The following is a 23,292-nucleotide window of genomic DNA, read 5'->3' on the forward strand; positions in this document are numbered from 1 at the left end:
TGAGCCACTGCCTTGATAAGGTTAGGTAGGTGGATAATGTCACAGGGTTTTCTCTTTTCTTGTGCCCTACATGTGGAATTTCCTCCCAATGAAAGTAGGTCTGGCTGCATCCCAGAGTTTCTGCCAGGGAGCTGTGTTCTTTTGTTTGGCCTTCAGTCTTTAAAATTAGAGGTGGCTGCTGGGGCTGTTTTAATTATCTGTCTTTACATTAATTTTAATCCTTTAATTCGCCATCTGCATTGGAATTCATTTGTTTTCTCATCATAGAGGAAGTGAACTGATCAGTGCAGCAGACATATCCTAACAGTGACTAAAAGTAGCTTTTAGTCTACAGTAGGCACACAGGGCTAATCTCAGTTGGAGCCACCATATGGAGCAAAATATTCAAAGCAACTCCCATTTCTTTACATCCCAAAATTTACTTCCCCAGCAGCCATTTACAAAACAAAGTAAACTGTCCAAAATAAATAAGGCAGACATTTGCTTTTTCATACACAAATGTATGGAGATCAACCAACCATCAATTAAAATTTCCTCAGTGAGGGAGGGCTAGTTTTCATGCAGCTATCCAGTGATTACTATTTTGGGGAACGCTCTAAGAAGAGTAGCAGACACGTATCTCAGGCAATTCGGTGATGACCAGTGAGGCCGGTGGGTGGGATACAAGATCTCTATAGAAGAAGTCAGGAAAAACTGAGGCATCCACCTCAACATATATGAGTGCAAAACAAAGAAACCAAATCCAAAAACAAGCTATTAAAATAAATAAACAGAATTAAAGTTCCCCGAAACCCAAAGAAACAACAGCAATGATAACAGCCAACCTCAACCATACCATAATATGAAGAACAACGACCAAAAACAGTGAATCAACCCCACAGCCAAACCAAGTCACTTATGTTTATCACTGCCACTCTAAAACTAGGAGAATTATGTGGAGGAGTGAGGCTTAAACATCAATCAATCCAGATACTTATTCCTCAGAATTTCACCCCATCCTCACAGGGGTTCAAGTGGGACAGTCTCCTAGACATTTCCTCTCCCATTTTTTAAAAACAAAACTCCAAATTGAAACAAGAGACTCAATCCAAATTGGGGTCAGTCTCGGGGTGGAGAGAGATTTACTCCCATGAATACCTTTTGATATTTCTGCCATTAAAATGAAAAAGGTTCCTAGATGTCTCCTGTATCTTTTTAAGCTCTGAAGGAAGCACATAGACCACCATCATCTGATCACCTCAAGGAAGATTTTACCACACACTCTCATCTGCTCATTTCCCACCTTCTTCCCTCAATAAAAATGGGAAGGGGGCTCTTCCATCATTGCCAAGAAGGCCTTTTCTTTCTTTTTAAAGTAAGGGCATAAATTTTATGAGAATCAGCCTGGTGCAGTGATTTGACTGTTGGACTACAACTCTGTGGACCAGGGTTCAATTCTCAACTTGGCCAAGAAACCCACTGGGTCATGAACTCCCAAGCCGCCCCTGCAAGATCTGATGAGCCAGCCCCGAAGGGGATGTTGAGATCTCCCAAGACAAGAAGTCTGGGGGATTCCAGGAACAGCTCTGAGACTAGCTGTGTCAGCTCGGCCAGGGAGTCTGTTAGATTACGGGGTGGACGATAAAGCAATAGAATCCCCAGACTGTCCCTAGCCTTCAGGGTCAGGTAAACACACTCAATGTAATCTGTCTTCCGGACAGGTCTCCTGGTCAAAGTGATGGTATGCTTGTAGACCAAGGCCACTCCCCCCCTCGCCCACTTTCCCTAACCTGCTCCTGAACAGCATACCCGGCAGGGAGGGTCTTAGCCCAGGTTACACTGCTGTCCTCTCCCAGCCAAGTTTCGGTAAAGCAGGCCAGGTCAGCGTTCTTTTCTTCTAACAAATCATGGATGACATGGGATTTGTTCTTTACCGACCTGGCATTGCGTAAGAACAAGGTAAGGGTCTGTGGTATGGTTGGAATGACCCTTGGATCTTTCGGGCTAACACGGTGGGAAGATGGGATAGATTTCAGACATCGATTTCGTCTTCTTTGATGTTTCATTTCCACTCTGTTAATGCTATATCTCCCATTGCCCCACACTACTCGAATTGGTCTCCTCTGTCAGAGTCTGCGTCGTTACCATCTAATCTAGCCTCGTTGTTACCCCTTTCCATATTCATGTGATTTTCCATAAGTGAATTATAGCAGTAATGATGTTCTCAAGGAATTCACTATTATCAAAGAACTAATTAAGGTAGTTAACAATTAAGCTAAACTATCTATATCATGAATAGAGAGGTGTAGGATTAAGGCGTTATTCTCCTCCTCTTACTACTTCAACATAGACTCAGGACTCCAAAAACATAGGGGTCAATTCCATAGAGATGTTACATTTAGTGGTGCCCCTCTTTCATGATCTTCTAACATTCAACAGTTCTGTAACAAGATGTTCTTTTCTAGCGCAGATGCATGCGCAGGGGACGGTCCGAGAGGCCAGCCTTTTTCAGGATACCACTCTCACTGGCGTCCTTCCCCTTGAAGTCCTCCTCCGCGGCGTAAAGATGAGGCAGGTGTTCTTCTCCAGTATGGGTGTATGGCAGAGGGAAGTCTGGCAAACCGGTCTATTTCAGTTATGGAGGGAGGAGCCTCTTCCTTCAGGCTGTCCCTGATGAGCTGGGTCTGCCTGATCCTTTAGTGTGAGCACTGTTATGTCTGCTGGAATTTTCTAAGTTCTTTGGTATTGCTTTCCTTTGCTTCATCCTTTAGAACTTCTGTTACATGCCCCTAGGTTTTACCCTTGAGTTATCCACGAGTCATATCAAAATCTGTAATTTTGGCTCCAAAACTTGCCCTTGATTTATACACAAGATCGACTTATAGTCGAGTATATACAGTAAATATTTTATGGTAGCCAGGTAAAAAGGTGAATACCTTTTTGAACTCCCAGATATGCTGAGAACTATTTCACTGCTTCTTTATCTTTGTACTCGTTTTTTCCAGCTGGTTTTATATTCTGTTGTCAGTAGTCACTATTTTATCATGTTATTGTATTTTATATTTTTAAATACATTGTACCTTACTCAGAGAACTTTGGTTAGCAGGTGACTTAGAGTGGAACAAATATACAGCCTGCCTGCACCATATGCAGCTTTAACCTTATGTGGAAGGTTAAGCTGTGGTAGGTATAATGGTGCACTCCCCCATTAAAACAAATGGGGTTTGAGTGTATGCGTTTTTCCCCATATGTGGGGGGAGGGGCACTGTACATTTTAGAATGGCTTCAATAGGCAACTCTCATCTTTTATGCTATGTCCACACTTTTCAGAGTGGGCAGTGGACCACTCTAGAATGAAAGTCACTGTCAGGAGAAATTTATCATTTGTTCAGCTCAGGTTTTTTTTTTTTTTTTTTTTTTGTTCATCATACAAGAACCAGGCAACACAATCCATTGCAAAGACAACCATACAGACAGAGCCTAACCAACTCTCCATCTTTGCCTAATATTGCTTGGAAAAAGTGGGGGAGAGAAGGAGTCTGGGTCTATAAAGAAAAAAGGAGCACTAAGAATTCAAATGATATATTAGAGTAGCTCTAAAAGATCATTCAAGCTGCATATTAAAATGTGAAGCATGCAAGACAAAAGAAAGATGTGTAGATATACCAAGTATTAAAAAAAATAAAAATAAAATAAAATAATATGATTGATGCATGCACAATTGTGTCTTCAAAGGTAAACCAATTCTAATTCTAATCTCACTAGCAAAATGTGGAATAAGGATCTGGATTTACATACCTTTCCATATTCAGTGAGCCTGCTATATTAGTGGGCTAGCCATCTGTCAATTAGAGCTCTCACAGATTATCCTATTGCAGCGCATGCTCCTGGGAACACTAATGTGGGGGCATGCATGTCACCACCCACTGAATAATATGGGCTTGAGCTCCCACATTTTTTCCCACCTGTGGGGGGCAGGAGGAATAAAATCCCTGCGGATGGAAAGGGCCCACTGTATTCATATCCAAACTCTACAATATGATTTGGCTATTATGATTTAAAAGATAAATGTTTCTAATTTCCTTTAGTTTAGACTACTACGGGCCAAAGAAAGATTATTCTAACTGTTCTTGAATCCACTGCTGTAAAGAAAACAAATGCTTTTCTGAGATCATGCACGCAAAAGGTTTATTTAGGGAATGAAAACTGACAACAGGACTAATCCACTTTAAAAACATTCCAGCAAATTAAAAGTGCCCTTTCACTAAACTACAACATAAATTTTGCTAATCTGCTAAAAGTCCCCTCCATATTTTAACAATACATATCTAACTGTAAATTATTATAATAATACAGCTAAATGTTGATTTTGCAATATGATAGAACTCATTGATAAAAATGGATAATTCTTTATTCATTTAACAAACCAACCAAGTATAGCTGTGTCTGTGTACCTGCCTTTCATGAGGAGGAAAATCCAGTCCTACCTTTAATAATAATAATGATGATGGTAATACTTGATTCTTATACCCCGCCATACTGCTGCAGCAATCAAGGCGGCTTACATGACTAGAATATATTTAAGGATGTACTATTCTTCTGATACCAGAAAGTATGTTGGCACTACTGAACGGAAATAATATTGCCTTGAGCAATGATTTTTATATGGCATTTAGAAATAATGAGGGAATTTGTGGAATATATATGTCAGAATTATGTAGATGAGGACTACGAATAACTGATTTTTTGATTGGAAATATGCTATGTATGCCTTTCATACTGAGCATTAGTCCTTACATGCTTTTAACTGTTTTAACAATGGAACATGGCTCCTTCAACATTAGAAATTAAAAGATCAATTTGTGGTTACAGACTGGCACAGACAATTTGTTAGCTTATCAGTATTGCCATGCATAAGAAATATTTTAATAATATACTTTGTCAATTAATCTTAATAGTGAATAGCTACAAAAGGAATATCAGTGCATTTTTACACTGAAAATATTTTTTAAACTCTTACTTTTTGTGGCATTTGTGGTTTCTGGAGGCTGTGATTGCCAATTAAATTAAGCTGGAATGTCATTCTTCAAGATATGAACATGTACATCTAAAGTGAACTGGACTGCGAGCAGAACAGACTTTGTACAGGGATCACTAACAGCCAACAGATGGTGGTAATTTTTCCTGTCATTGCTGACCAGTGCTGGATTTGAAATGGTGACAGAGGTGAAATACTTCGCATCCCATTACCAATCCCCTAAGCCTTCCTTATAAACCTTGTAAAGACATTACTACTGAAAAAGGCAGTTTTTGCAATTTCATGCCACTCCAGAAGTCACTGTAAATCCAATCTTGTTATAAGAGACTTCACAATCTAACACTTCACAATTTGAAAACTGAAATGGTACTAGAATCAGAGTTAGTGTCTCATTTTCTTTGATTAGCTGCGTTTCAATAAAGGTTCACAAGTTTTAAAAATCTAATTAGTCAAAACTGAAACTAAATCATATTTAAAGTAATATATGAAAATTCACACTGGAAAGAGCAATCCAGTTAATGATGACGTTGGTGTACATTATTTCCGTGAACATTTATCCAGCATTTCAAGACACTGAATCCATGCTGGATTTCAGATAAGAAAATTGCCTTTAAAGTGTTTGAAGACTGGACAGTTTTGTACATCACGCCCAATATCCTGCCAGTGCATTATGCTTCTGGTTGCATTTTTTTTCCAGGACTGCATGGCTGTGGTGAGGAAGCTGATAATATTTTCTGGCTCTGAGCAGTTTATTTCTCCCATGCTTTACACCTCCCATGGCCAAAGGAGTCAAGGCCTTTCACCTCTGGCAGTCCAGTGGCAGTGAGAAGGAGGAGGAAGGGTAGTATCAATATGACAACTGCAATAACAAATTGCAACTTTAAGTTCAATTGTGAAAAACTGCAGTAGTCTAGAATTAGTACAACTGCTCCTCTGTTTAAAAAAGAAGCAGGTTTTGTATCTGCTCACACTTGGCAGACTATTTGTTACTTAGATGATATCTTTTTTATTTTAACAGTTCATCTTTTTAACACCAGAATGTGATACTCAATTAATAGTACATTTGTACTATTCATTACTCACCATGTGAAGCTAAACCTCTGAATACACTACCCAGTACTAGAGATTACCATTGTCAGAACAAATGGCTGGTATAAGTGACATCTAGAAATATCTCATAGAAGAGCATCATTACTTCAGTATTGTTGATTTAAAGGTTAGGCAGTCAGAAATGTACAGAATGAAAATCTGCTTTCATATTTCTGTTCCCCACTACAGTCTGAAAAGTGCACTGGCAATTAGCAATTCCCCTCACCTCTCCCAGTTCGCAGTGTGAGAAAGCTCAGAACTCATCTTACAAATTGCTCTTTTGAAGATCAAAGGGAAGCTGAATTTGTCTGTGTATGTGCTAGATGAGATTGTAATTTAATGGAATTTTCAGGGAAGGTTTGGTGGCATGTTCCTATGACAGCCTGAGGAAAGAGGATTCAGGGGAGCTCTATGACTCTTCCCTTCTGAGCGCCTTCCTTGCCTTAATTGGCACCTCATTAGAAATTAATGAAAATGACATCCTCTGTTCTTCCTGCTCCAGGCACTGCACACTACAAAAAGTCCCATCACAATTCATAACACATTCAATTTATATAGCAATGGCTCTTAAGCATTATTTATGAGATGTGAATTTCTTGTCAGCAGTTAATAAGCTATACAGAATTGGAGAGAATGAGGAAAAAAGACTGTGAGCATATACAAGAAAATCTATCAGCAGAAAAGAGTCTCCCCACTTGTGTTTTCAGCATCTTTGCAATGGCTCTCTTTTCTAGTAAACTGTTCAAGGGTGCCTCTCCCTTCCCCGCCCAGTCCTCTTATATACAGTAAATATCCTGGAAATAGTAGCCATTACGTTGTTGGCTCCAGGATATTTTATAAAGTGCTTCTTAATAACAGATACCCTTTGAAAAGAGAAGGGATTGTTATTATTGCTGAATAATTTTCTATTTCATCACTACAGTTACAAAAATCATATACCCCAGAAGGGAGATAACCTACAGAGGCTGAATGGCCATCTGTCGGGGATGCTTTGATTTAGATTTCCTACACGGCAGGGTGTTGGACTGGATGGCCCTTGCAGTTTCTTCCAACTCTATGATTCTACAGCACTCCCATCTCAAAGATCCCTTTAGGGAAAAAGGGGCTACTAAGCCAGTTGCCAAAGAAATTGAGAGGAGGGGCAAGGAAATTTTGATGATGGATACTTTGGGTCTTCCTTCCCCTATTCCTGAAACAAGCCTCTCAGCAGCAGTTCATTATCAGGGCTGGAAGAATTCAAATGGAAGGCTCCCTCTAGCAGGCATTCTTAGAGTTAAATTCACTGCCCCCCAACACACATGCCAAAAGATCCATTTGGATAATGGATTCTCTTATATTATTATGATTTAAAACAAGGTAAAGAAGTTGTGGATTTTCATATCCCGGTGGACTTTAACTCCTAGCCAGCAAGGCCAATGGTCACAAATGAAGGGTTGCACTCCAACAGTACATGGAGAACTCTAAGTTCGCTCACTCATTTTAGGCATATGAATACTATGAAGTGGGATGATGTATGGAAAATGGTTCAGCTCTCCAATCTATCAAGAACATTTTGAATCTTGATCCTACCTTCTGCGGTGTTAGTTACTCCTCTTAATTTGATGCCACCTGCAAATTTGATAAAACATGGCCTCTATTCCACCATCCAAGTTGTTTATGTCTTTATGTTGAAAAAAACTGGGCCCAGAACAGAAGCCTAGGGCACCCACAGGGATTCCACTCCACACTAACTATGGAGAAGACATATGAATTAACTTTATGTTTGTAAAAATGTTTTCCTGACTATTTGCCAGGCGGTGTTGATTAGGGCTGAGCATGTTTTCTTGATTCATTTTGGATTCAATTTGAGCAATTTGGATGTGGGATCAATTTGGATTTAATTAACCTGGACTCAATCAGTTCAGGATTTGAGAATCTAGATCACCTGGTCTCCCCAACTGACTTACACTGGCAAACCAAAAACAGCTTAAACTTTAAAAAAATTACACATCCTTATAAAATCTGGAGATACGGTAGAACCTCAAAATGGCATCTCTGGCAAGGATGGCTAAAACCATCTCCTTATAATTAATACCTTCCTAGCTTATTTTCTCAGCTTCGGCAGGAGAGACAAGACAGTACACTTTTCCCCATGTGCTATGCCTTCTTGAGGAAATAAGTGGACAGCTTCTCTGTTTTTCTGCCCTGGCAAAACCAAGTAAGTGTAGAATATGCTCTTTTACTATTTTGTCACCTTGGGGTACCACTCCCAATTTATCAAGGAGCTTGCAGACATTACCTCTGTACACTAAAATTTGGCTCGGAATTAATAAGCATTATTAGAAGCTATATTGCTCCATTTATTTATTTATTTTGCCTCTATCCTGGTTTATTGTCTTGTCTCTAATATGCATTCACTTAATAACTGTCTTGTAATTTGGAATGGAACCTTCAAGAGTTTTTTGTTTGTTTCTTTTAAAATCAGAAATATGTTTCTCTTTCCCTGCAACTGTGTAGTTTGTAAGCACCATTACCACTTTTACTGGATTTACACTTGCCTGGAAGCAAGAGAGAAAAAACAGTTGTCTACACTGTAGTTGGGATAGGGCATGGGCAAAGATTCCAGCTATTTTTTTTGTTTCAGATACAGATGAAAGCAAAAAACAGAAGCAAGATGTCTCACCCTGATATTCTAGAAAGATTTTCAACAGCTTTTGCTCAGTTTGTTACTGGTAGTGAAGCAGTTACTAGAACTAAAATGTATGAAGAAAACTAGAAACTGAATTGCAAATATAAAAAAGAATACATTTTTTTGCCCACAGGTATGATTAATTACGAGTTTTTCTGTTTTAAAAGTCTGTTGATAGGATGATGAGTCAACAGTACATAATTATGTAATAACTGAAGTCAATTATCTATTAAAGTTGGAAAAAGGACTTGGAGCCACAAAAGGTGTAATATTTCTAAAAAGGAGAGCAACAGACAACAATAATCACACTTTTTTGGCTGGTACCCAGTATATGACTGGTTCATTCAGTCAAACAGATTACAGCGCTTCATAAATAAAGGTTAATAATAATAATAATAATAATAATAAGTAATATATTACTACAAAATAATACTTAAATTAGATTTCTCCTTTAAAATATTCAAGTAGCAAAAGATCTGTCTGCAGACAAATAGATATTCTGGGCAAGCTCTAATGATGTATTTCCATATCCAAGGACAATTGACTCAGGACGTTTCCATCCCCAAACTGCTGCAGCCCTTCATGGCATTAAAAGCCTCCTCCAGAGCTTTCCAAGCATCGGAAATAAGTTTTTAGATGAAAGGGATGGGTTTTCACAGGAGGGATTAATAATTCTGGCAGAAGCAAGGGGATCCAGCAGAAGTACACCACTGATCCTGGCCTTGGAAATATTTGGAGTAGCAATAGCAAGTACATTTCTATACTGCTTATCAGTGCACTTAAGCACTCCCTAAGCGGTTTACAAAGTGTAAGCTAATTGCCCCCAACAATCTGGGTACTCATTTTAGCGACCTTGGAAGGATGCAGGCCTGAGTTGAGCTTGAGCCCTTTCGCTGGTATTGAACTCGCAATCTTATGGTTCATGAGTGAGTGGCTGCAGTACAGGCATTTAACCACTGCGCCACCAGGCTCCTAGTATCAAAACATCTCAATAAATGTGACATGAGGTCCTTCTATATGGCTTTTTAAACTGAAGAACAACAAGGTCAAAATGATCCTTAATGTAACCATCAGCATTACTCCTGATTATGATTTTTGAAACATAATTTTGTTTTCCAAGATAAAGAAAGAGGGAATATAATAACAAAAAAGAGATCCTTAAAACAGGCAATAATTTATCTATATTGATTTTGTTCCACCCCCACTCCCTGCCAATATAAACCCAACTTGTCTGTAGGCTATGTATTGATTTTGGTCTATATACACCTGAACTACTACTGCTACTTTTGGTAGAGAAAGTGCTTTCTCGATAACATGGTGTTATGAATATGATCCTGCAAATGTGGTCTCATTGTGCCAATGAGGTTATTCTACAATTTGTTCTGGAAATGGATATTTACATTTCTACTCTTAGCCTTGTTCTCTCTGGATCATTGTTTGTAGCAGCCCTGCTCCCTACCATTTTGGGTCATACTTTATGAAATCTGAGAAACTGATCAGGAACCTCCACAAAAAATCTGCTGTGGTGATGCTGGAGCATGACCTAGCAAAAAATGCTGGCGGTCACTGAAAGTATCTCACCCTCTCCTGTGTAACATCTCTGAACCTCCACACTCAGAGATCGGCATGTTTACTCAGGAGCAATTTCCCATTTAGTTCAATGATACTTACTCCCTGGAAAGCATGCTTGGTATTAGAACACACACAAAAATAATAATAATTAAGAAACACATTTATACGAAAGTGCAAAAGAACATGGAAGGTTATGCTGATTTACAAAAGAACTGCATATGGAAACATCTGTACATCATTTTTATTTAAATTTGGTTTCACTTGTGTGTTCTACTTGATAGAATTTAATATTTACTATGGGACAAAGGTAACAAGCTACCTCTCAGAAGCAATTCTTTCTAAGCAATCCTATGTATACATGCTCAAGGAAGCATACTCCCTGAATCTCTGCACAACCTAAAATTCCCAGAGGAAGGGTATGCAGGAGCCGAAATGGGAAGAACATTAAAAAGATGTTTTCCATATGCAGATACTGTCAATCACTTTTGGACTGGAGGAGTTGTGCTACACCAAGTGTTGCCCTCTTTGTTTTTGTTATCAAACAATTCAGACTGAATTAAAATGAGAATAAACAAAGGAAGCTCCCATCCTGCCTATGTTTTTCCAAGATTATCCTGCAGTCCTCACTACCTTTGGGGAGCTGCTGCCATGCTATGCTTCAAATAATAATAATAATGGAAAGGAAAGGAAAGAAAATAAAAGAAAAAGCTTACAAGAGCCATGCCTAGTAGAGAGCCAACAAATATCTAAAGTTCTCCAGCGTAAGGATAGGTTTTTCCCCAATAGGGAATTAGAACATAAAAATAGAACAAATTCACTAACTGAGGGTTTTCCTTTCTTAAGAAATAGTTTTGAGGGTACTTTAAATTCTGTATGCATATATACCAAGATGTTAATGTGTGAAGAGTTTCCTAAAATGTACCTGATTGACTTGAGACACTAATCAATATTAGCCAGTATGCTCAATATGCAGGACAAAAACAGGAAAAAGTTATAAGCCTTAAGGTAGTCACTAAATTCCTTGCCTAAGAACATCCTATAAAATTCATGGGGTCCTTGTAAATCAAAAAGTGACCTGAAGACGCATACACACAGTAAGAACACTATTCCCAGGGTATGAATGTGGTGTATACTGAATTATATAGCCCAGTCTAGTTTCCAGACTCAGCAAAAGCACTGTCCCTTGCAATATTTTATTACACATTGCCCCTTCTAGTTCTAATGTGAGCTTCCTAGAGCCACATATATTAAGCTTCACTACCATGCATTTAAAATAAAAAACAAAAAACCATAAAGTTTTCAAAGTGCTTTGTTAATAAAGGGCCAGTACAAACGGGCAGTTTGTGGCATCATTGCCTCAAACCTAGATGAAGCTGGGCATTTAAATGCCCAGCAGCCCTAGTCTGCGCTACTGCTGTCATCATGACTCTCTGCCCTCCACACGGGTGGCACCACAATGGACTGAGCATCCAGGAAGTGATGTGATTGGTGTGTGCACGTGCGCACCTTCTAGGAAGCTGCTTTTGGCAGCTTCTTTTTCCTCCTGGGAGGGAGTGCATTGTTGCCGTGGCATTTGGTTGCAGTGGCAACAATACGGGGCTCAAAGGGGCGGCACGGAGCTGCCCACCTGTTGAGCCCCAAAGTCCAGGAAATGGGTTTGCAGAGCATCTGTGGTTAACATGTTGATGAAGTTGCATATTAGCATCTTCTATTTTCATCTGCAAATGCATCAATAGACATTTAGTTAGAATTTGATGGACCATCAAGGAACTAATGCTTTAAATGGAATACAACTTATGTCTATAAAGCAGGATGGCATATCTCTATCTTGTCACTCTCTAAAGTGTATACACCTAATGCAACATAGCACTAGGAAACAATTGCATTTACTTACATGTTCTCAAGAGGATTTGTCTACAAATGTCACTTTTATAATCAAGTTTATGAACATTAAATGGAACAGAAACAGATTCATTGAGCATATTATATCTCAAAGGGCAACACAGTTGGCCAAATATATTAAATCTGAATTTAAGCTATTTCCAAGAGCCCTGGAAAGGCAATCTGTACATACAAAGTCTTTAACATCAAATGCAGTGTTTTTTAACCTGTTTCATCTCATGGCAATAACAAAGTGCTAAATTTGTAAAGGCACAGTAACATTTTTTAAAGAAAACGTATTAAGATTATATAAGACGGGGGAGGGGACCACATAGTACAGAAGTTACAACTATTCTGGTCTAACTACTCCCCTTAAACAGAAATATTGCATATATTTGTGTATAAGTACAATTTTATGGGAGGGGGGCTTCTGGGTTGAAATGGCGCTATGCAGCTGGCACTCCTGAGAGATCTCTCAGAGGATGCTATTGCTGCCTGGGGTGATTACTGGTTTGGGATTTAAGCCAGGCAAAAATTGCTTCCTAGGTACTGGAAGTTCAGAGGAATATGCCACGTGTATCTAGTTCCCATTTCTAATAACAGATCACAAAATACTGTAGTACTGTCAAGGACAAAACGGAGACGACTGCCATTGCAGATGTCACCCAGAAAAGGACATCCAACTTTCTTAAAACAATACTATTGAATCAGTGAGAAATCAAGAAGAAATTAAGAAGAGACATTTTGAAAGAGATAAGAGTGAAATATAAAGTGGGAAACATTTGAAGATTTAAAAGGATTATAAATTTTTAATTCTAGTGGTGATTTAATTGTGATTTAAATAAAATAACTACCAGTGTGAAAAGAATTAAGAGACAAAGGAATGTTGTTTACCTATTTTACAGACTAAACAGCCACACTGCTTCCATGCTATGAATTGAAAGGGAAATGAATTAGTTCAGGATGAAAGAGCATATTTACAGAGTAAGGAAGCAAAAGAATGGAACCACAGAGACACAGTGTGGTTAAGAGGAAAAAATACAACTTAAAAGAAATGAAAGACTTAAAAGAACTTAACAGCTGTTAGAATGGTTTTGGGATGAGATCAAAAGCTGGACAACCCAACCTCGTCAAAGTGCAAGATATGCAACAAGTGAAGGACAAAGTAGCAAATTTAGAACAGAGATGTTTCAGATTGAAAGAAATATCTGAGACAACTGCTTCAAGAGAAAGAGGTTAGGATTCAATGGCGCTAATTGAGTTAAGAGTGAGAGAAAAAGCATTTAGATTTAGAGGAACTGAAGAACAACAATATGAAGAAGTTATTGGGAAAAGAAAAAGATCATCTGAAATTTGAAGTGGATTATGGGGCTGAACAGATGGCCCATTTAAGCTGCCATCTGGATGGCTTTGAAGCGTGGAGTTCATACGCCACATGTCCGGATGCTGCCCTGAAGACAAGGTGCTATGGTGGTGTGGCGTTTATATACCACCAGAGCAGCTTGAAGCCACCATGGGGCCACAGCAGGGCTGAAAAAGCCACCTTTTCCTTGGCCAAAAAGGAGTGGATCTTTGCTGCTCCTTTTTCGGCCTGTTTCAAGGTGGATTGGGGCCTTGATGTATGTTTGTCACATTCCCAATCTATCTTTGGAATGGGCGGCTTCAAGCTGCGCTTTCCGGCCCATCTGTTTTATCCCAAAGTCTACAGACTGGATTTGTGGGCTGCAATACAATGGAAGTTGCCCTGAGACACAAGTTTATTTGTGAGAAGGCAAATGAAAGATGATATACTGCAAGCAATACAATTTTAAAAAGATGATCTTTTTTTAAAGAAAAAAAAAGTTTTTTTAAAAAGATGAGGAAAAAAGGTAACTTTTTGATAAACTTGAGCATTATGGAGCACTGTTTAGATGGGAGAAGTAACTTTCCATTTTAAGCAAAGAAGATTCACTCTTAACACTATCCAAAAGGTAAAAGACTTTTTGCATAAATTTGGGAAGGAATTAGATGGCTCCAGAAGCAGCAATGGAAATACATAGGTCAATGCAGTACCGCTGTCTGCTAAAGCACTATTTCTGGCCTTTTTAATGCCTGCTTTAACAAATAGTGCTGGCTCTTTGGTGCTTCCTTGCTGTAGCGGGGGCAGCAGAAAGTGCTTGGTGCTTCTTTTAGGCACCTCCTGGATGGCCTACACTTTCATGGTAGTCCATCCTGGGCGAGCGAATCTTAAAAAAGCACCAACTCACTCCACTTGCCCTGCCACAGCAGCAGCTCTTTGGTGCCATATTCTGTTTTGTTATTTGTTGTTTTGCAGAGGAAAAATTAAAAGTGGCAAAACTGAGAGGGAATGGAAAGGGAGGGGGGGAATGGGATGGGACTCGCGTGAACAAGCTTGATTGATTAAACTGGCATGAATGAGAGGCTTGCTTTCCCTCTCAGTCTAATCTCTACAGCTGAAGGAGCTAGTGTTAGGTTCTTGCCATAGTAACACTTTCCTCTAAAAAACAAACAAACAAATGAAAAAATCAGGTAAACAGACTCTTCATCCCTCTCTCCTTTCCCCAAGACATCTTCTTGTTCATGCCAGTGAAATCAGCCAAGCTCATTTACCTGACCCACTGCCACTCCTTGCCTTTTTGAATGCCCCACTGCCACTCCTTGCCCTTTTGAATGCCTGGGCAGGAAAATGGCAGTAGTTTGACTAAGCCAGGCCTCACCTGGAATACTGTGTCCAGCTCTGGGCACCAATATTTAAAAAAGGATGTTGACAAGCTGGAGCGTGTCCAGAGGAGGGTGACCAAAATGGTGAGGGGTCTAGAAACCATGCCCTATGAGGAGCAACTTAGGGAGTTGGACATGTTTAGCCTGTAGTAGAGAAGATTAATAGGTGATATGATAACCCTGCTTAAACATTTGAAGGGTTGTCATACTGAAGATGGAGCAAGTTTGTTTTCTGCAGCTCTAGAGACTAGGACCCAGGGCAATGGATTCATCACCACCTAGTGTTACATTTATGCTAAGGGAAAGAAGGAAGAAGAGATGGTGGTGGAGGAGAAAAGAATAACATCACTGAAAGCAGTTTTCATTACTTTGTCCTCAGTATTTTACTGTGCAAGCCCAATAAAAACGTTTCAATCAAAAAGCTGAACACACTAAATCTTATGCACAGTGGGCTGATTCTTCATGTCCAAGGAAGTAGACACATAGTCCAGCCACTTTTAATTTTTATGCACCTGAAACAGAACATCTCAAACATGTATTACTCCAAATCAGCACTAGTAGTAACAGTATTGGGAGTGTATTGATTGTTTCTGAATATGCATAAACATTAGTTCTGTAATACAGCATATTGGCATATAGATGCAATGTGAACAATGGTACTGAAAAAAATATTGGGATGTTTCTGTTAAGTAATTCCAAGTGTTTCATACGGAAATATTCCATTGTAGCTATGCTGTGAATTATTCCCAGGTTTCTTCTCACTATGACTGTTTGATCATCCTCTTTTCACCAAGGAAAGATGGACACATGATGTTTCAAGGTACTATATAGAGATCCCGTAGTTTATATAAAGCACTTAGATTACCCATGGATAGAGAAACCCTGCGCAAGCTCAAGTGTTGCGCTGGGGCTCTTGAATATGTGAAGAAACACCAGATTGGGCATATTTCTTTTATAAAAGAATTATATCTGATGTCACAAGAGCAAACATACAGGCCTTCTTCTTAACAAGAACATTTCGACAACTGATATATCTTTGCCTAGATATACATCTGAACTCTATAACCTACTTCTTTAAACACTAGTGTGCAATCCTTCAGTGTACTGGCAGAGAGGTTTTCCAGGCCACAGCTCTTTTAATCATGCAAGTTTTGTTGTAATGTTATTTATCAGTTAATGCTGTATCACAATAAAACAACCCAGATTTTGCCAAGATATGCAAGGAAGGATTTAACAGGACTCTAAAGAAAAACTTAATATCCGGCTACCAGAGTTTAATCTCTTACCACAGCGACATGATCCCAATTCCTGCTGTACTAGCTCCAGTTTTGTTTGGCACTGGAAACATCTGCGTCTGCTCTTCTGTTTGGAACGGTTGGTTTCTTCAGGCCTGTCATTACTGTCCTCCAGTAACCGTGGTCGCTTCTCAGGGGAAGCTTCACTCTCCAGCTGTGAATCTGTTGGGTTTTTTTTTCAGGAAAGATATTTAAGTTAGGTTTTTCTTTAGTGAGGCCTCTGGTCTACTCATAGGATTAATGAATACAATTTGCAATTTGCATGTAGACTCACTTGCAGACAGTGTGTTTTAATTCCTTCAAATACACACACTCTCTTAATCATCAACACAGGTACTTGGTCAAGAAACATTTTTACCTTTGCTCCCCCAAACATCCCTTACTGATTTCATAAAGACAGAATTGTATAACCCTTCCTGGTTGTAGCTCTGACTGTGCCAGCATGTGAAGAGAGAACACCAGCACAGGCAACCTTTGTTTTTCAGCTCATTTACAGAACCTTTTATGTAGCTTCATTCATTGCCCCCATACAAACCAGTGATGGCTGTGATGAAAAAACAATTGAACACAAATTCAGACTGTTTCCTAGCTGTGCAGGAAAGAGATTTTTAGAACACAGTTTGCTAGCTGAAGCTGCAATATCCAAACGAAGGTACATGAAAGCACCATACTGTGCATCCCTCTCACTACAAGGATAACAATCTAAATGTAAATGATTATACACAGACAAGATAAGCTAAGAAACATGTACACGCTGCTACAGGCTCAGAGGGTCTCTTTAAAACCAGAGAAGACACTACATATTTTAATAACCTTATTTGTAATGTTTTCCTCTCTTGGGAAAATGCTGTTCTCCAGAAAGAGCAGAGATAGAAAAATCCATTTCTTTATGAAATTGTAAATTGAAAGGTGCTTGAGGTAAATCATCTATAAGAAAAGGGAAGCTAATATTCAATACACTAGTAATATTGAGAATACTACAGTGAGTAAAATATGTTTTCCCCCCAAACCTACTAGCTTCAAAAGATTAACTGGGCATGCGCCTCAAGTGAGAGCCAAGTGACTAGAATGCTCAGCTACAATCTATGAGGTGGGAAAAGAAGCAAGATTCTGTCCCCATAACTTCTGCCAATATTGAGACATCTGGGCAAAACTCACACCACAGGCTTGGAGGTCTTTTCTTTGCCCATATTTGACCATGGTTGTGATATCCCTGGAGCCTATTCCACTCCTTATCCTGTCAAAGGAGAGGAGTCTCTAGGCAATCACATTATATAGATGCCTTGTTTCTTTAGTTTGTCTATTGGGATTAAATCCACTCTATAATATCTTACTTGCACTATCATCTGAGTTAATGAGCTCTTATGTGTTATGTGAGAGTGATCTTACTAGTGCACTGACCTACAGCTACAAGCTTCTAATTCCTATTCAAGAAACACAGAGAAGTAGCACATTCATTCCTAGAACTTGGCACTGAAACCAAGGTAATAATATGGTGTGGAGTTAAGATTTGTTGACACCCCCTCCCTATTAGTACTGTACATCTTAATTTATTTTAGCCAAACATTACATTTGTTAATAAAGACAAGAGGACACTGATTTCAGTAATCAAAAATTGGTAAAAAAAAGATATTCAGTACTGAGCAAGACTCTGCTATTGACAAAGTCTAAGAAGATAGTAATTAGCTTTAAAAACCAAATCAAAATTAGCCTTTTACTAGAAAAGGAGTTGAGGCACAGATATTCCATTGAAACTACTGAAAAACTGATAGATCGTTGATTACAAATACTGGAAGAGTTGAAAAAAAATAAAAATAAGATGTGTAAAGACCTTAAATGGATAACAACAGACATAAGAAGGGAACTGAACAAGCTGAGCTAAAAACAGATTAACGGACGACATGCCCCAGATGCAGAAAGAAGTCGATAATTTGAAAACAAAAAACTCAAGGCTGGGGAATGGTTGTTTATCTTAAAGAATGCTGTATAGGATCAACTGATGCCAGAAGTCAAAACTACTGAATCCATTCATGGAATTTCCCCAGCACGTGCACTTTGTAATGATGACTTGTTGAGTTTGGTAAAGTTTATTAAAATGTATGCACTCTTGGCTCAGGGATCCCATTTGTTTCAGATTCTGGTCTGTCAGGGTGGGAGACAGAAAAGCACTTCTTTCCCTAAATAAAGCTGGATCCTTGATTAACTAGGCGACTAAGGGTTAGGCACAGGGGCAATGGAGTTATCTGGCTTTTCCTTGTAGATTTGGGGAATTTCTGCTCTACCACACGGCGCCTCAAGGTTTCCTCAAAGTTCTTACTTCCCTCACATGGGTTTTGACACCTATATGAAGCTGCTGAAGTGAGGCTATTATTTTAATTTTATTTTGCAATTTTTTCTCATTCAGGTGAGGCTGCAGAGGTACTGGGCCATTCTCTGAACTCAGTAATGACCTGGATTGGGAGGGAGACTGACTCCTGATAAAACGGAGTGCTGTGGGGTGATGGGTCCCAGGTCTGAGAAGTTGGAGAACATATAATGTTGGATGGGGTTGAAAAATCCTTGAACAGGTGTGCAGCCTGGGATCCTCTTGGAAATGTTTGTCAACTATTGGCCCAGGTAGGTTTGGTAACTCAAGCAACTATTAGTGTTGGCAGGTTTGCCAGATGAGCTCTGTCCTGCACAAGAGATAGTCTGGCTATGGTAGCCCAGGTTGCAGTAACTCCTAGTTGGAACCAAAACCCAGTGGATACCAAGGATCCTTTGTATTTATATTACAGCAATCAGCACACTCAACTGGCCATGAAAACATTTGGAAAGAGTTACCCAGTGCAGAATTTGCATCTAGAATTTTGACTGCTTGTTTAAGTACAATTAGGTAGAGTCACACTATACTCTTTTTTAAGGTATTATCTTACAAAGTTTCTAGTAACCCTGCATTTTAAACCCAGTTACAGTTTTAACTGCTCTTAATTCATGTACCAATGTTTTGCTACATTTCATGATATGCAGTGTAGTGTAATTTTTGTATTGTGCCCTGAAACCCACTTTGGTAGGTGAAATGATGTTTTAATTCTTTTAAATGAATAAATGCATCTGTGAAGAAAGGAAATGTGCTATGTTGAGTGTGCTGACTGCTATAATATAAAACAATGGATCCTTGGTATCCACTGATTCCAGGACCCCCTTTGGATACCAAAATCCATGGATGCTCAAGTCCCATTAAATGAATGGGGTAGTGAAATTGTGTCCTTTATATAAAATAGTAAAATCAAAGTTTGCTTTTTGGAATTTATACATTTTAAAAATATTTTAAAGACATGGATGGTTGAATCCACAATAAAGAATTCAGGGATATATAGAAGGCCAACTGTATAAACTCAATATACACAGGAAATAATGAATCTTCTGTTTTATATTTCTAAGGAAGCAGATTCTTTTAATTGTAGGCACCAGGGATGTAGCCAAGGGGGGGGGGGGTTCTTGGGGTCCGGACCCCCCCTTCCATTAGAAAAATGAATGGTGTGTGCTGCTGCGCTGCTGCACTCAAGCCCCATTATAATGGTGGCACTTAGTCTGGACCCCCCCTTCCTAAAATCCTAGCTACGTCTCTGTAGGCACTCTGAAGAATCAAGGTGGGAAAGAGTTATGAAGTAAGGGAGGGGAACAAAATTTTACTGTAGTCTTGAGGGGAATAAGCAATCTCCTTAAAAATGTTTTCCCCCCAGCTGCAACTAGCATTTGTTCATACTGTCACTGTTCATGTCTTCATTGTTTAATGTTCTCTCCACATAATTTCCAAATAAACTATGTCAAAACTGTCACTACCAAATGTCAGTCTCCCTTAATCTCCTGCCACAGCAGCATTTTCAGACTGTACACACATTGTTTCACTAACAGCACTGTGGCACTTTTCTGATATTTCACAGAATTGTTCTTCTCCATGAAGATAAGCAAGTTGAAAACGTCCAAGGAAATATGTAAATAGGAAAGAAAAGGATATAAAGTGCCAAGGAAGGGAAAAAAAGCTCCTCCATTTTTACTTGCTTGTCAAGCAAAAGCTACACTTAGTTTAGTATCTTGCATGATGGCAGTATTAGACACACCATCGGTTTCCCACCCACTTCCACCCCCAGAGCTATCACATGAAGACTGACATTTAAGTTTCCTACCTGTGCAAACATCAGTAAGGGCATTAAGAATGAATCTTCAAACAGCTCATGCTATACACTATTAAAAAAACAAACTTTATGCCATCAAGATATAAATCCATCAAGAATTCAGCACACTAGGCATGGGTTAAAGAAAGAAGTAGTAGGAAGGGAAGAGGAGAGAAGCAGGCTACCAAGAGTCCCAAGGAGGTCTCAAATGTACACAGAACAGCATCTCTTTCACACTATACAATTATATAATTGCCACGGCCTCATTCTATGGAATGCTGGCATTTATAGTTTCATGAGGTATTTAGAATTCTCTGCAAGAAAACTTCAGTGTCTCATCAAAGTACAATCAATCAGGATTCCAGCGGTACCAGTCATAGCAGTTCAAGTGGAATCACAGTGTTATAAATGTGGAAGAAATGAGATCATGTGTAGGGAGAAGAAAAGGTGACCAGAGTAACAGCAAACAAATAAATCTGGCCTATGAAAACATGTGTAATTTGTTTAAGCCAAGATAAATTTAGCCATGTACATACTGGCAGTAAGAAACATATAAGAATCCTTAAGTGAAATGTGTTTGCCTAGCTTATCCAAAAATATTTGTCTACAATAAGTACTGTTTACATTTGCAAGTGTGCAACATTTAGCACACACAAAATATTTCCCTGAAGCCTTAATTACTACAGATTTTGAACTGTGGAAACAAGCTTTTTGCAAGGTACGTTATGAATTTTAATGGTCAATCATATTACTGAAAGCTTAATTTTCAGGTAACTATGAGAAGTTTTAACTATAGGAAGGACAATTTTTCAAAGTTCTTGTTTAGTTTCCTGTTATCCAAAAACCTTTGTCTAAGAGAATGCAAAGATATTCCCAATCTAACTGCTAGCACCTTCTATTATTTCTTACAATCCATCTTCCGAATTGAATATACTCAAAATGGTCTTTTATTTACTATAGAGAATTAAAAATGTGCTTTAAAAAAAATAAACCATTTAAAATATTATACTTAAATTTTGTTTGAATTACTTTTCCAATGACAAATGCTATTTTTTCATGGAAACAGCCTATTTAGTTTATTAAACTTGTTCTTAACAACAAATTACTCATAAGAAAGGCTATGTTGCTGACTAAGAGAAATTTATAATACTCTGCCACTGACTTAAAGTACCGCAGAGGAACAGCTTTATAACTGCTTAATCAATGATATACCAACCATGACACGATTATTAAAAATTAAGCACACAAAAACTGTTCTACAAAACTATTTTACAACTGAACAGAATATATGAAGACAAAAAATAGGATTTAGAGTGCTTGTACTTTAGGACGACGGTTAAGATTGTGACCATCATTTACTTCCTAAATATTTTTACCCTAGACTTGTTGTGCTATCATGCATCCTAGCACTGTGGCAGGGTCATGTTACAAGATGCTAATATTACAATATTGCTAGCCACAACCTAACTTAGTGTCGGTGTAATAATTCTTAGGTTGGGGGAATTAAATAATCTCTTCTCTATTGTTAGATTTACCTTAGCGAACAATAAAATAATTTCTTCTCTGTCAATGGCATCCAATGTCTTAAGCACATAACATTGTGAAACTCTGAAGGCAAGGGCAGGGTGCTGGTACGAATACAAATCCCTAAACATCGGGATTGGAAAGTATGTTCCTCCCTTTCAGGGTGGTTTACTACAGTTGCTTTTATGATTTAGGAATGAAATTAAACTGCCATATCTACTGTCAGAATTAACTTTAACTGTTTTGTCAAGTAAGCTAGGCAACTTTGTCTCAAAATGAAACTCTGGGCAATCTCATACCAAAATTTGTTTATACCTAAGACAGCTTGTGTTTTGGATATGAGCTAACTATGTTTAATATTGTTATCAAGTAAGTTTCACAAGGAGAAAACAGAGCCAGTCTGTTCTTCCCTGAGCAAAGAACTAAGAGTAACTGCCTTAAGAGGGAACTTTACAGGAGGAAGGAAAAGATGCCATTAGAAGATGAGTTTGCTATGTATGGTCAACTACTCTGGGGATTTAAAAATCTATCAATATGTGTAAACATACCTTTTAAGTATTACGGAGTATGGAAGGATGGGGAGACAGAGGAGGCAATAACCCAAATCACGTTTGGTAAACTGAATTTCTCAAGGAAGATTCTTTAAATGACCCATATTGCAGATTTTGTAACCTGCAGAACTCACAGAAAAGAGCTTTGGTAGTGAATGTGAAGAGGTAAAGAACAGCTTGTAGTAGAAAGGTATCTTGATGCAATTGTAGCAAACCTGGACTGTTTGGGAACATTCATCCATTATGGACATGTTTCTTTTTGAAGAGGTTACTACTTTTGAGAAACTGTATGTAATTATGATTGATAAGACACTAGTCAGCTGAATCACTCACTGATAACTACACCACATGTAGTCGCCTCCTTCTGTATAATCCACCCCATGCACTCAGGTCTTCTGAGAGGAATTTGCTATAGCCTATAAAAACTAGATTGTCTGCAACCACCCAGAGGAATTTTTCAGTGACCGCTCCCAGATTATAGAACGGCCTGCCAGTGGAGATCCATCACATTACCAGCTTAGACAGCTTCAAAAAGCTGTTTAAATGGATCTCTTCCGGCAGGTCTTACCCAAATAGATTACCAGCCACCCAACTAGAACTTGTTCCCTTTGAATCTGCTATAATTATGGTCTTTTTGTTGTTGTTTTTAAGGTACGTTTTAAATCGTGATTGTTTAATTGTTATATTAAGGAGGTGAGATATTGGGATTTGAATTGTATTGTTTTAACTTGTAAGGCGGGATAGAAATAAAATTTTTATTTATTTAATTTTTTATTGTATTTATTATTATACATGTAGGAAAGAGAAGCTGCAGAAC

The 23,292-nt window shown here is 38.6% G+C and overlaps 1 protein-coding gene across 4 annotated transcripts in view; it reads right to left on the reverse strand.

The window, feature by feature from the left end:
* The window catches only part of ZFAND3 (zinc finger AN1-type containing 3), a 173,046-nt gene that overhangs the window by 11,905 nt on the left and 137,849 nt on the right, over positions 1–23,292 (reverse strand). For all 4 annotated transcript variants that reach the window (XM_089529602.1, XM_089529601.1, XM_089529600.1 and 1 more), the window contains one exon: positions 16,235–16,405. In XM_089529602.1, coding sequence (XP_089385728.1) covers positions 16,235–16,405 — 171 coding nt within the window. The remainder of the gene's footprint in view (positions 1–16,234; positions 16,406–23,292) is intronic.

This window comes from Sceloporus occidentalis, unplaced genomic scaffold, assembly GCF_023333645.1.
Source record: "Sceloporus occidentalis isolate IW3139 unplaced genomic scaffold, rSceOcc1.0.p SCAF_6, whole genome shotgun sequence".
Lineage (NCBI taxonomy): Eukaryota > Metazoa > Chordata > Lepidosauria > Squamata > Phrynosomatidae > Sceloporus > Sceloporus occidentalis.